We start from the raw sequence: 13112 nt of genomic DNA on the forward strand, positions 1-13112 counted from the left end.
AGAAATGCCAGCGGAGCAGACAAGGTCCAGGATAAGTCCTTTAGCGTGAGCGGCGAAATCAACATACTGAGAGAATTCCAATGAAGGGAGCAGGTTTATGAACTCGGCAGCAAATGGACATCGTGTAGCGTCAACATGAATGTTCAAGTCACCAACTAGCAGAATGGAAGGAGACCTAGAAGAGACCGATGTAATAAGCTCAGACAATTCACTCATGAAAACAGATGATGTTCTGGGCAGACAGTAAATAAGCAGGTTGTGAACCAGCAAATTTCAGATCAAGACACTGAAATGATGTAGTTTGTTGGACGACCTTCGAGGTCCCATATTATACCCTTTTCCCACAAGTTAATGCAGTTCCAAAACACTTATATGAAAAATATCTGTGACAGTCTTTGGTCAAAATAGCTGCAGGACAAACCCTGGGGTTGCAAGGTTCAGAGTTCCAAAGTCATTCGGTTGCTGCTAAGTTTCAGTCAAACACAGGAAGTCAATTCTCTGCTCAGAAATCGCGTCATTAATAAAAGGTGCTTCGTTATTTAGGGATCGTATATTTAAAAAAGCACATTTTGTATGGACAGCATTACTGCCAGATGGCTGATATTTCATCGGTCAAAGCGCACAACTGCTTCCATTGCAGCACTGCTAGTTATTTCGCTGGTCTCATAATGAAGTCTGGACAAACTGAATCATTGCGTCAGTCTTCTCCCTCCATAGTCCGCTGGTTCTTTGCCCTCATTGCCATCCCAGCCTCACAGATCGCCTGTTGCAGAGCTGCTCCAGCTGGTAATTTAGTAAAGCCTTCCTCTGAGATGTCCTTTATCTTCAGATAACTTCCTGGCCTATGCAGAGCTACACCATGGAGGTGAGAGAAGAGTGGTTCTAAAGCGGTTGCCAGCCTATACTGAGACACCAGCCTCAGTTCGGTGGGGATGTCCTGTTCCTCAGAGTACTCAAAAACGGCTGCCATGTACTTGGACAGGTCCTGGCCACTGGCTTTGGCTCGGCCCACTTCCTCTCTAATCAGCTGGACAGCCGAGTCAGAGCTGAAGGCACTGGACTCGACGTTGAGCTCCTCTTCTACGTTATCGCCCTCTGACTCTGGAGGCTCAGGATTGTCGCTGAGACCCTGAGAACAGATCACCAAGATGAAGTCACTCTCTTGGATGTGGCGGCGGTACCAGGCCAGACCGCCCTCCACCGCCATGTTCAGCGTCTCCCAGAGGTCCAGGATCACCTGGGAAGAGAGATGGTGCCACAAACGTACGTCTCTTATTATAGAAAAAAAGAGGCAACACAAACAATGTATTATTAGTGCAAAATTAGTCTCAGTGCATTATCTCCATGAAGAGTAGTGTGTGCTACCTGAGTAGCCATGTGCTGTTGTATAAAAACTCCTAAAAGCATGACGGCTCTGACGTGAGCAGGGCCGTCACGGCAGCTGTAGCAGATCAGAAGACGAGGGGGCAGAGGTCTGTCTCTAGGCAAAGACACCACTTCCTCCAGAGTCCTGCTCTCCTTAGGAAGCTGTTGCTCGTAAGATGTCAGCACTGGCAAAGACAGGTAGGGGTTCATCTTGCTGAAGCACGCAGGGATTTTACAAGAAGTATTTGGTTTGTCTTTGTACCTAGATCTATGGACAATTTCCTCATGTGCAGCTGGGGCCTCTTCCTGGTGAGAGCAGTCAGTAGGACTACAATAATGACTACCACAGTCAGGCACAGAGGAAGTATCAGGGCCAAGGATGGAGAGACAGAGCGAGGCGTAGCACCTTCTAAAGATGGGAAGATGTGAATACATGAACATTAACGCAAGATAATGTGCCAAACGTATCGTTAAATGTTAAAATAAACTAGCTTGTTCCTTTGATGCAGAATGCATTTTAACAGAAACAATAGTTCATAAGTAATCCTTCAAACATGACTCATCCTATCCATTAAATGCAAATATTAATTTGAGAGAGACTGAATAGAAAAGAATAGGAGCGGGGTTCTCTTTTCTCAGCAGTAAAGTGCTTTAACAGGGGAGTTTTGTGTAGAGGTGGGATGCACCAGGGATCAGCTCTGAGCCCCTTTTTGTTGCCATGGTGATGGATAGACTAACAGATGAGGTGAGACAGGAAGCTCCTTGGAATATGATGTTTGCAGATGACATTGTGATCTGCAGGTAGAGGAGAATCTAGAGAAGTGGAGGTCTGCTCTAAAAAAGAGAGGAATGGTCATTACAATAATACGGTACAATATATAAAAATGATAAGAAACATATCAGGTACAGTTCAAAATAAAGTCATTCATCAAAGGTCTTTAAGGATATAACAGTCCCATTTTCCCCAGAGTTTATCCCCCTTCTCCTTCTACAGGCGGAGAGCGAAAGTCATTTTCTCCATACTACAGACAGAGTTAATAATATTTTGGAATAGTTTGATGGTAGGAGGATTCTTCTGGAGCCAACATTTTGTTATTGCTTTCTTGCTTGCGGCTATGAAAATCTTCAGGAGATATTCATCTGTCTTTCTGAGACCACCTGGGAGTTTCCCGAGGTACAGAAAGATAAAGGAAGATTTAAATAATACAAACATTGTACCATATAATTGTAATGACCTTGCCCTCACTTGTTCTGTGTTTTTTCTTATTTATTTATTCTTTCTTTTTTGTTGTTGTTGTCGTGTATGTAATAAAAAATGTCAAAGTTAAAAAAAGAAAAGAAAAGAGAGGAATGAAGGTGAGCAGGAGTAAAACAGAGTACATGTGTGTAAATGAGAAGGTCCCAGCGGGGACAGTGAAGCTACAAGAAGGCAGAGGACTTCAGGTACCTCGGGTCAACAGTGCAGAGTGATGGAGAGAATGTGGAAAGGAGGTGAAGAATCGTGTGCAGGCAGGCTGGAACGGGGGGAGGAAAGTATCAGGTGTGCTCTGTGATAGGAGAGTGTCAGCGAGGATGAAGGGAACTGACCAGGAACAGGACTAGAGGACGACCCAGGAGAAGAGACATGGACGTAGTGAGGGAGGACATGAGAGTGGCTGGTGTTGGGGAGGACGATGCAAAGGACAGGGTGAAGTGGAGAATGTTGATTTGCTATGGCGACCCCTCAGGGGACAAGCCGATAGTACAGTAGTAGTAGTAGTAGTAGTAGTAGTAGGGCTCTCTTTTCTGCTTTGGTATATTCTGGCTGAACAAACCACTGGCAATTCTAGTGTCAGTCTAGTGCGACATTGCATGTCTGTATTGAGCAGTAAAAAATAACAATTATTTACTTTCCATACCATATCCATTGACCCCAATTTTAAAGTATTTCTGTTGATTTTCTTCTGATTTTTTTGCCACACATTCTGATCTCATCTTATTTTTGATTTATGAAATTGACACTGTAGAAATGAAACATCAACAAGAACTCCTTTAATTCAGTCAAGCCTAATCCACAATCTGTGGCCTGAGTTTGAAACAGCCAACATGGCATAAGGGAGTTTCATTAGATCTTCACATGCTCATAGATTCCAGCCTACTAACTATGCAAAACTTTATTTAGACATATTTAGCTAGAGGCTGGCACTGAATATTGGTGGACACATTGCTCTGAGAGGCTAGCGAGTCTTTATCATTAAGTTGATTACCTCGTGGCTCCAGATTTATTTATTTATCTTCTCAACGGGACACCAAATAACTTTACAGTATTTCCAAAAGTATGACTTTAAAAGATGAAAAACTGCCAGGACTGATTGCATGAATTAAGGATTGTCCAACATGTAAGACGTGATGATCGTGTAGGTCAGCAGTAACACAACCTCCTCTACCGTACCTTTCTGAACAGGCAGGACGTAAACGTGAAATATTTTCCTCACTGCATCCACTTCATTAGCTGCAATCTATGACACAGGAAATATTGATCATGAAGGTTCACCCTGAAAATTGCTGGGTAACAAATTTAAAACTGCATTAAGTGATTTTAACTAACATTGAGATGTAAATACAACACTGATGTGTTCATCTTATAAAACCGCTGTAGTTATTGCAGTACATATTCATTATTCCAAGAGCAGCGGCAGCATTTATTAGGAAGTCCTGCAACCTCATAAAATCCCAAATGCCTTTTAGCTGGAAATGGACTTAAGTTCAGACTAGAGGGTCAAAGAAGGCAAAATGAAAACAACTGATTTAATATTTGTGAAGCCAATTTACTGTCGATGTGTTGATGAAGATATAGGTTTGTTGTATTCAAAATTATTTAACAAAGAAAGTCATTTATTTACAGTCACAGTAGAATTACAGTGAAAAATGGATACAAAAATAGATAAAAGATGGATATTTTTACCTGGCAAGTGTAATTGGTGTCTCCCTGAAGGTCATTCATCTGAAAACTGTGGTGAGTTCCATTTTGTGTGAAATCCTAAGGAAAGGATTGTAGCAGAAATGAGAGGGTATCAATGCGTTGAAGGACAAAAAGCAAAGAGCCAAAGCCGACGCCCACCGGCTTTATGTCTGTGTACATCTTCATGCCGTTTGCGTAACACAGTGAGAAGTAGCTTATGATGCCCAGGCTAGCAGGTGCCAGGTTAAAGGTCACAGTGGCAGCCGTCCCTTCCCGCTTGATCCCAACATATCTGGGGTACCAATCTGCAAGGAAACCATAACATGATTATACTAGTTTTACTGCTGCTAATACACGTCTGTGGATCCACTCCAGATGCTGCTGTTTTTGTGACGTGTTCTGTATTCATATGTGTTTTTTGTAACTTAGTCTATTTAGGGTGTACGCTACAGCAGAGCACAGCTTTTCAGTTCTTGAAATTTAATTCATAAAAATATCGCATGCAGCGTAAAGCGGTAATTGTTGTATGCTGCAGGTTATTCAGTCTGTCAGATATACAAGATAGAAACAGTAATAGAAGGACACTCGACAGAGCGCTCATGTGAAAGCGACAGGTGACAACGTGTCAAAAAATGTTCTCACCTTTTTTGCACTGCTCAAGACCGTTCTTCTCCGAACACGCTGCAAAACCGTAACGCATGCGTTAATGTAATTCATCACTGTGTGACATCATCCTGTCCAAAGCCACACAAAAAAGAATGTACCATTTTATTGACATGTAAAGGAAATATTAATGTACAATATTAAATAATTCCAGAGACTCTGAAACTCAGAGAGCCCAAATGAAACTCTCTCTCTTTCTCTGTGTGTGTGTGTGTGTGAGAGATCATATCTGGCCTCGTGCTTGGGGGGATCTTACAGCGTGTGGAGAAGATCTCGCTGTGGTAGAAGTGCTCCCACTGCTCAGGCACGGGCAGAGCCATGACTGTGACGGCGTATCGGGAGTCAAGGGAGAGACCGGGGAAAGGGTCCGACATGTACACCTGCAGAGAACCGCAGCCGTCATGACCTCAGCGCCCTTCAAGCACACATTTATCTGACACGGTGAGATAAGGGTTTCAGACATGCGCTTAATTAATGGTGGAGAATATTTATTCACAACACATTGTTGTTAAAAAATGAAAAATTAATTCTGTCTCTTCTTCTGAAGATTTTTTGTCAGCATGCTTTCTATTTGTTTGGTAATTTAGGCCAATTCATCATCCAGCTGCTGAACTGAAAGCATTTTATTTTGAAATATGTGAGATGTGTGATTAAGGAGAATTCGATTTGATTTGGACAACATGAATACCTTCCGTCTGTTTTCAATGAAACGCATCCATGAATGGGGATCCTTCCTGGGCATGTCATGCTTGATATAAATTGTATTTAATATCGAGTATATTATATACACAGTGTACACTAACTCTACAATATCATAGATCATAGAACCATCTTATATTTTAAAGATCCTCCTTGGGTCTTATTTAATCTACCAGACAGTAGCAGACTGTGGGTCTGCTTTAAATCAAATGGTTTCAGTATTGTGATGATCTTTTGATGATTATAATCTCCCCTTGACACAGTTTCAGTTGATATTCACAGCTTTTGGATTATCTTCACTCTAAAGTGCAGTTACTCCTGTAATCTCATAAAGGATACGTCATATCATGTCCAGGTCCTGATATATCGGTACACTCACGCACTAACAGCAGATTTGCAAAAGGGTGGGATAGACGAAAGTCAAGCCTCTCTGAACAACCAGAAACGGTGTGACCTGCTTACCCTTTCAGTGTGTGATACTGGGAGGGAGAGGTTTCTGTGGAAGAGAAAGAGCTGACAGGCAACTTTAGATCCTCCCAACGCCTGGAGGATCACCTGAAAGCCTCGCAGAAATGCAATCCCTGCAACAAAGGTCAAAGAGCCAGAGCGAGGTCACAGACAGTGATGTGATTCAAAACGCCCCGCATGATGTCAGGCGTCATGATCACTGATTGTCCCGAGAAATGAACATAGATGATGCCTGAGGTCACGTGAAAATGGATGGATGGACACGCGCAGTAAACCTTACCGTAATAACTGGGCTTCCAGGAGACAACAATGGTGTCAGTTTCGGGGTCCGGCTCCTGGACAAACTCAATCCTCACGTCTTTGGGTGCTTGGACATAATGCTGACAGATTTTAGGATCTTCTTTTCCCAGCAAGTCAAAACATGGCCATGGAATACAACCTGTAGAGAAACATGGATCCACTGGAGCGCTTAATGTTTGAGACAGAATTCAATACATTTCTGGAAAACTCTTTGTCAATAGCCATGCTACCATGTTAGCCATGCTAGCAGCTCTTTGAGGTTGAAGACAACTGGCTAAGGTCAACATGCTAACATGTCCCAGGTCTTCCCCGAAGCCCCCTCCCTGTGGGACGTTCCGGGAACACCTCCCCAGGGAGGCGTCCGGGAGGCATCTGAAATAGATGACCCAGCCACCTTAGCTGACTCCTCTCCATGAGGAGGAGGAGCGGCTCTACTCCGAGTTCCTCCTGGTGACTGAGCTCCTCATCCTGTCTCTCAGGGTGCACCCAGCCACCCTGCGGAGGAAACTCATTTGGACCACTTGTAAGAAGGAGCTTTGGCTTTCGGCTCAGCTCCTTCTTCACCAGGACGGACCGATGCAACGATTACATCACTGCAGCTGCTGCACCGATCCGTCTGCCAATCCCACGCTCCATCCCTCCCTCACTACTGAACAAGACCCCAAGACGCTTGAACTCCTTCACTTGAGGCAAAGACTCCCAACCGTCCTGGAGAGGGAAAACCTTCTCCTGGTCAAGAACCATGGCCACGGATCTGGAGGTGCTGATCCTCATCCCACCTGCGTCACCCTCTGCTGCAAACTGCCCCAGTAACCGCTGAAGGTCAAGACCCAAAGAAGCCAAGAGGAGGTCCCCAAACTAGACCCCCTCCGGCCCCTGGCTGCACCTAGAAATTCTGTCCATAAAAATTATGAAGACAAACGATGATAAAAGGCAGCCCTGCCCCAGCGTTACAATCCTTCCTTAACTTTCATGTTTTATACTGACAAATTAATATCTTTACCTAATCTCTCCAATAGTTTATGTTAATGCATTTTAAGGCAGCAAATCTAAATGATATTTTTTATTTTTTCATTTATTTGATAGGGACACTGCACATTAATTAACATCTATACAGACTAATAGACGTAAATATGCCGGATTTGAGCAAAAATGTTAATTTACATCCTCTGTCCCTAAGCAGAGACAGAAAGACACGACAAGACATAAGAAAGAACAAGAGGTTACAATAAAAACACAGCGCAGTACAGTAAATTACTAAAAGGTTTAGAGCTAGTGGTTACAGGACTGGTTTACTTTAAACCACTGCTTGAGGTGAGTTTGGAAGTTTGGGCCGCTCCCCGATGGCGAGTGGAAGACTGTTACTGATTTTCAAATCAATAAAACTACCAGAAGCAACACTAAAGGTGAGGCAAATATTTGTCAAGTAACATTGCTATTTTATGTTAATACTTTAATTATCCATTTTCTCTTTGGGATGTCCCCCATCCCAATTCCCAGTGTGACACACAATGTTGGTTTTGTGAACTGCAGCTTCAGTTAAAGACAACCCAGTGGGAACAACAGAGAAAAACATCTCACAGCTGGCTAAACATGCATGTTGTAGGACAGGTGATTGTTAAATGCGTGATAAATTCACAGTCCAGTTCAGCGTGCCTCAACATCACTCACTCACTTCCAAATTCTTTGATGGAGTTAAAACCTACAGCCTCCTGGACATGCTCCCTGGTTATTCTGCAATATTCACATCCAGGTCTTCCCTGTAAGATAGTAATAACAAGTCAAAGAGATAGTAATAACAAGTCAAAACTGATAGTAATAACAAGCCAAAACAGATTGTAATAATAAGTCAAAGAGATAGTAATAATAAGTTGAAACTTCTCATTCGGTCACTCAATAAATAATGCATACAACCAGTATGAAAAAAAGAAAACCAAAAAGTGTGTGTAGCTCTGCAGTCAGTACAGAAAGCAAGGACAAATCTCTAGACTTGTAAGAGCAGTTATAACGAATCAGTGGCAAAGACCTCAGGCCAATGGGTGGAATGTAACTGCGGGCATTTTCATATAACTAGGTTGGAAGCAGTCAGACAAAACAATAACATGTTGCATAAATTGAGACACAACAATATTAGAAAATTAGATCTATTGAACCCAGCTTGTCTCATTCATGTTTAATGCTATTTATGTCAAATCTATATCCTCCTTTAGGATCCACTGTTATTTAAGTTCTCTTATTTTATTGACATCATGTTCTAAGGTTTATTTTTCTATTACTATCTCTTTTAGTTTGAAGGACTCAAATAGTCATCAAAGATACTGCAGTAATGCACCATTAGCATTACCAAGCGTACACAACCAGATGGGTGCAAGGGCGCATGGTCCGAGGTTTGAAACAACGAAAGGCTTACGCCGTTTCACTGGGTCTGAGATACCTGTATGTATAAGATGTAAAGCCTGATAAGACCAGAAAGCAAGACTAATGGGAGCACAGGAGAGACTGCTTTCCTCAGGTGCCGGCATTACATTACGTTATAAATTCCTCTTCCCAGATTATCTGCTCTCATTGGATGAGAGACACTAGAATCAACACCCCCCCCCCCAATTGCCAATTAATACAGACAAGATGACCAAATATGATGGAAGTAAAACAACTGGTCCTGAGTAAAGAGGCTTTTGCCGGGAACACAGACTTTTTGTGGCTGAACACCACGAGTGATGTGTGAAGTCTGAGAACACATTCATGACGAACATGGAAGTTTCCACTATTCAGACAACAATGATGAAAAAAAATTGTTCCGTTTCTGAAGGCTTTAATGCGAACATATGAAATGTGATTCAGAATTTCAGAATTTACATTACTGATGATTTGTTTGTTGCTAAGAATAAGAAGAAAATCACACTCATTGAGACGTGACGATCCCCTGAACTAAAACGCACATATCCCAACTCAGGTCTGCCTGGAATTTGGGACGCATACAATTTGCCGATTTACTCTGCAGGTTTTGGGACCATAACTAATCCAACGAGTGGAGAAAGTCAGAGTGACAGAAATGCTACCAATGGCCAGGTCTGAGAAGATGTTTCTGTGGGTTATCTAGTTCACACAATGGCAGTTAAACAGTGAGATTCTCTTAGCTCTCGACTCACCTTGAGACAGACTTGCTAGCGTAAACAGCTAAACACAATCAATGAGAAGAGACATTGCCTCACACGTGGGTGGCTTTGAATGCGCCGCAGACTGACTGAACTCAGGGCCAAGAAAACTAATGCGGTTCTGGAATCTAGTTATGGGTCCAAACTATGGCAATGCTGTTTGTTTTTCTAAAACAGAGGGAAGATAATCACAAAAATCAGCACTGCAACAAAAACCACAACAGAAACTTGCCGCAGAATGTCGGTCCAATGGAATGCGTGACACACCCCAACCCTTGAGCCCTTGATCAAAGGTAAAAGATGAATTGTTTCTGAAAGAAAAACAGCTCTCTGACTGATACTGAAAACAGTGCACCTTGGCTAAAACTCATGGAAGCACCAATCCCATCGCCTGGAGCTAAATATTTGAGCTCAAACTGCTTGGGTTTTGTATTTCTAACATGTTCCACTAGGTGAAGCAACTTCAACTGGTTTCTAGTGTTTCGGTACTCCTTGTAAACGCAGAGTTCTACCGTGCAGAAAAAGATAAGTCCTTCTTGATCTGAGACGCTGCCGTATTTACATATTTAGTTCTTTATAATCTGAATCATTTTTCACAAATTTTACTAAAAGATTTTGCAAGAAATAAATTGGCCCAGAAAAAGCAGAAGTGTATCACCCTGTACCATTTACAGGGTGACACTCTTCTGCTGTTTCTGTGAGTGTTTCTAAATAAAGCTGTATAACACAGCCCATCCGACATCAGACTTGTCCGGGTCAGACACTGGGCTGGTACGACCAGCATGACTTTCCTCCCTGGAGTTTGCAAGTTCCCGCACATCACTGGTGCAGAGGTCGACAGGCTGATATTCAGTGACACTCTTATTATCTCTAATGCATCTATTATTATTTTGAATTACGTTTTCTCACCACTGCATCCAAGTACTTGCTCACGGGGGATTGTTGTTTTCTCCAGCTTCCTCCCTCCTCCAAAAAACAGGCAACTTCAGTGAACTGGCCACTCTAGGTTGACCGTAGGTATGAATGTGTGGGTTCTCTATGTGGCCCTGCAATGAACTGGCGACTTGTCCAGGATGTACCCCGCCTCCCGCTGAATGCCAGCTGGGCCAGAAATTACTGATTGTCTGGTCTTGGATGAGTTAATTTAATTGGAAATCTTTTCAAACTGCAAAAGCACTCAGGGAGCGCAGACCTCCGCCAAGCAGCTCATTCCCCTCCTCATTAGATTTACACCGTCCACACGGTGATCTGGATCATCACCAAAAGTTATGAATTGTTCTTCGTATCTTTATACACCGACCGTGAAAAGTAAAAGTGAATCAGAGTTGAAGTGTATTTTAAAATGGTTCTTGAATTGTTAAATGGAGTTTTAATGTTAAAATGTAATATTTTTTCCTGACCTCATTCTGGATCAGTTCCAGAAGAGATTTTTCAGGATAGTTCATATCGGACCCCGTTATGACTGAATTTTGGTGATTTGTTTTGATAAAGCCTACATTATAAGTAAATGGGAAAATCTTAAGAGATTTTTTCTCAAGATCCATCCAGCAGTTTTTCCATAATTCTGCTAAAAGACAAACAAACAGTCAAAGCATGACCTCCTTGCTCCTGGTAACAAATTATACCTTGTGTCCCTGTAGAATTATGCAACAATATCTATATTATTTTTACAATCTCATACATTTTAGAGACTTTCAAACTTTATCCATTCAAATTAATTTTGTGCTGCCTGACTTAAGATTTCTTGTTTATGTGTTCCTTCGTGATTTTCCACCCCGAGGTCACAGCAGCACAAAATATTGTATTTGTTTCTGCTTTTTAAATGTTCGGATAGGTCAGGGAAACGCTTTGCATTCATCATGAAAAAAAATACATTTAATCGATGATGAAGAATCATTTTTGTCTAAATGCAGTTTAAAACACATTAAAAAAATATTTCTATACTTTAATGGTTTGGACATGTCCAGAGGAGAGACAGGGACTATATCGGTAGAAGGATGCTGAGGATGGAACTGACCAGGAACAGGACTAGAGGACGACCCAGGAGAAGAGACATTGACGTAGTGAGGAAGGACGATGCAAAGGACAGGGTGAAGTGGAGAAGGTTGATTTGCTATGGCGACCCCTCAGGGGACAAGCCGAATGCACAGTTAGTAGATATAAAATATCAATAATTCCTGTCTAAACATTATGTTTCTGGATTTATTTGATATACTAATTCCCTGTGGGGCTCAAAAGATGGAACAAGAGGCCTTACTTAGAAGATGCAGCGTGACAATCCGCAGGAAGATCAGCAAATCTAATGCCAGTCCAGTTTCAAAATGTTTACCGTGGTCAAGTTTGATCATATTCCAAGACGACGTCTCAGTCGAGGTTTGTCGTCTGAGCAGGGCTCACCACATCCTAACCCTAACCCAGCCACAAGGTAGAATGGGGCGTACCTGTTGTAGACAGTCCAGACTGCAGTCCGTAGGAGTGATGGCTGAGACAGCACTGTGAGCCCAGTGCAGCTCACAAAGTGCCAAGAGGTGACAGCAAACAAAAACCGCCTTCAACATACTACAAAAAACAGCACAAAACCGAGTCTCACACATACACACACACACACTCTAACCTGAAGGAGCCAACACTCAGCGCAAAATGCAAACTTCTAAGATGGTGTGAGAAAGTGACGTGGAGGTAGTGCAGAGGATGAAGGGAGTGGTGTCTTTGGGCTAAGAGTGGAGCCTCGCTGCATGTTTTAACATCTGCCCTGCCAGAACAGTTGCATTTGTGTGGTTGGTGCTCAACACAGTCGTTCACATCTAGTAGAAGTGCCAGAAAAACAGGATCACACACGAGAATGGAGAAGAAAAACACAATCACAAACGAGAACGGAGAAGCAGCAGAAAAACACGATCACAAACGAGAATGGAGAAGCAGCAGAAAAACACGATCACAAACGAGAATGGAGAAGCAGCAGAAAAACACGATCACAAACGAGAATGGAGAAGCAGCAGAAAAACACGATCACAAACAAGAATGGAGAAGAGGCAGAAAAACACGATCACAAACGAGAATGGAGAAGAGCCAGAAAAACACGATCACAAACAAGAATGGAGAAGAGGCAGAAAAACACGATCACAAACGAGAATGGAGAAGAAGGAAAACACAATCACAAACGAGAACGGAGAAGCAGCAGAAAAACACGATCACAAATGAGAATGGATAAGAGCCAGAAAAACACGATCACAAACGAGAATGGAGAAGAGCCAGAAAAACACAATCACAAACAAGAATGGAGAAGAGCCAGAAAAACACGATCACAAACAAGAATGGAGAAGAGGCAGAAAAACACGATCACAAACGAGAATGGAGAAGAGCCAGAAAAACACGATCACAAACAAGAATGGAGAAGAGGCAGAAAAACACGATCACAAACGAGAATGGAGAAGAAGGAAAACACAATCACAAACGAGAACGGAGAAGCAGCAGAAAAACACGATCACAAATGAGAATGGATAAGAGCCAGAAAAACACGA

The 13112-nt window shown here is 42.4% G+C and overlaps 1 protein-coding gene across 1 annotated transcript; it reads right to left on the reverse strand.

Annotated features, from left to right (window-relative positions):
* Positions 1-697: 697 nt before the first annotated feature.
* si:ch211-207e14.4 (interleukin-17 receptor D) lies at positions 698-12149 on the reverse strand. Its single transcript, XM_068750356.1, has 13 exons — positions 12033-12149; positions 8143-8196; positions 7084-7252; positions 6417-6575; positions 6131-6249; positions 5226-5349; positions 4949-4987; positions 4466-4611; positions 4310-4384; positions 3797-3863; positions 1642-1774; positions 1366-1579; positions 698-1237 (listed from the first exon to the last, which is right to left on the reverse strand). The coding sequence occupies exons 1-13, from the start codon at positions 12147-12149 to the stop codon at positions 698-700; spliced, it is 1956 nt and encodes a 651-aa protein (XP_068606457.1).
* Positions 12150-13112: the final 963 nt, after the last annotated feature.

This window comes from Brachionichthys hirsutus, chromosome 2 (assembly GCF_040956055.1).
Source record: "Brachionichthys hirsutus isolate HB-005 chromosome 2, CSIRO-AGI_Bhir_v1, whole genome shotgun sequence".
Lineage (NCBI taxonomy): Eukaryota > Metazoa > Chordata > Actinopteri > Lophiiformes > Brachionichthyidae > Brachionichthys > Brachionichthys hirsutus.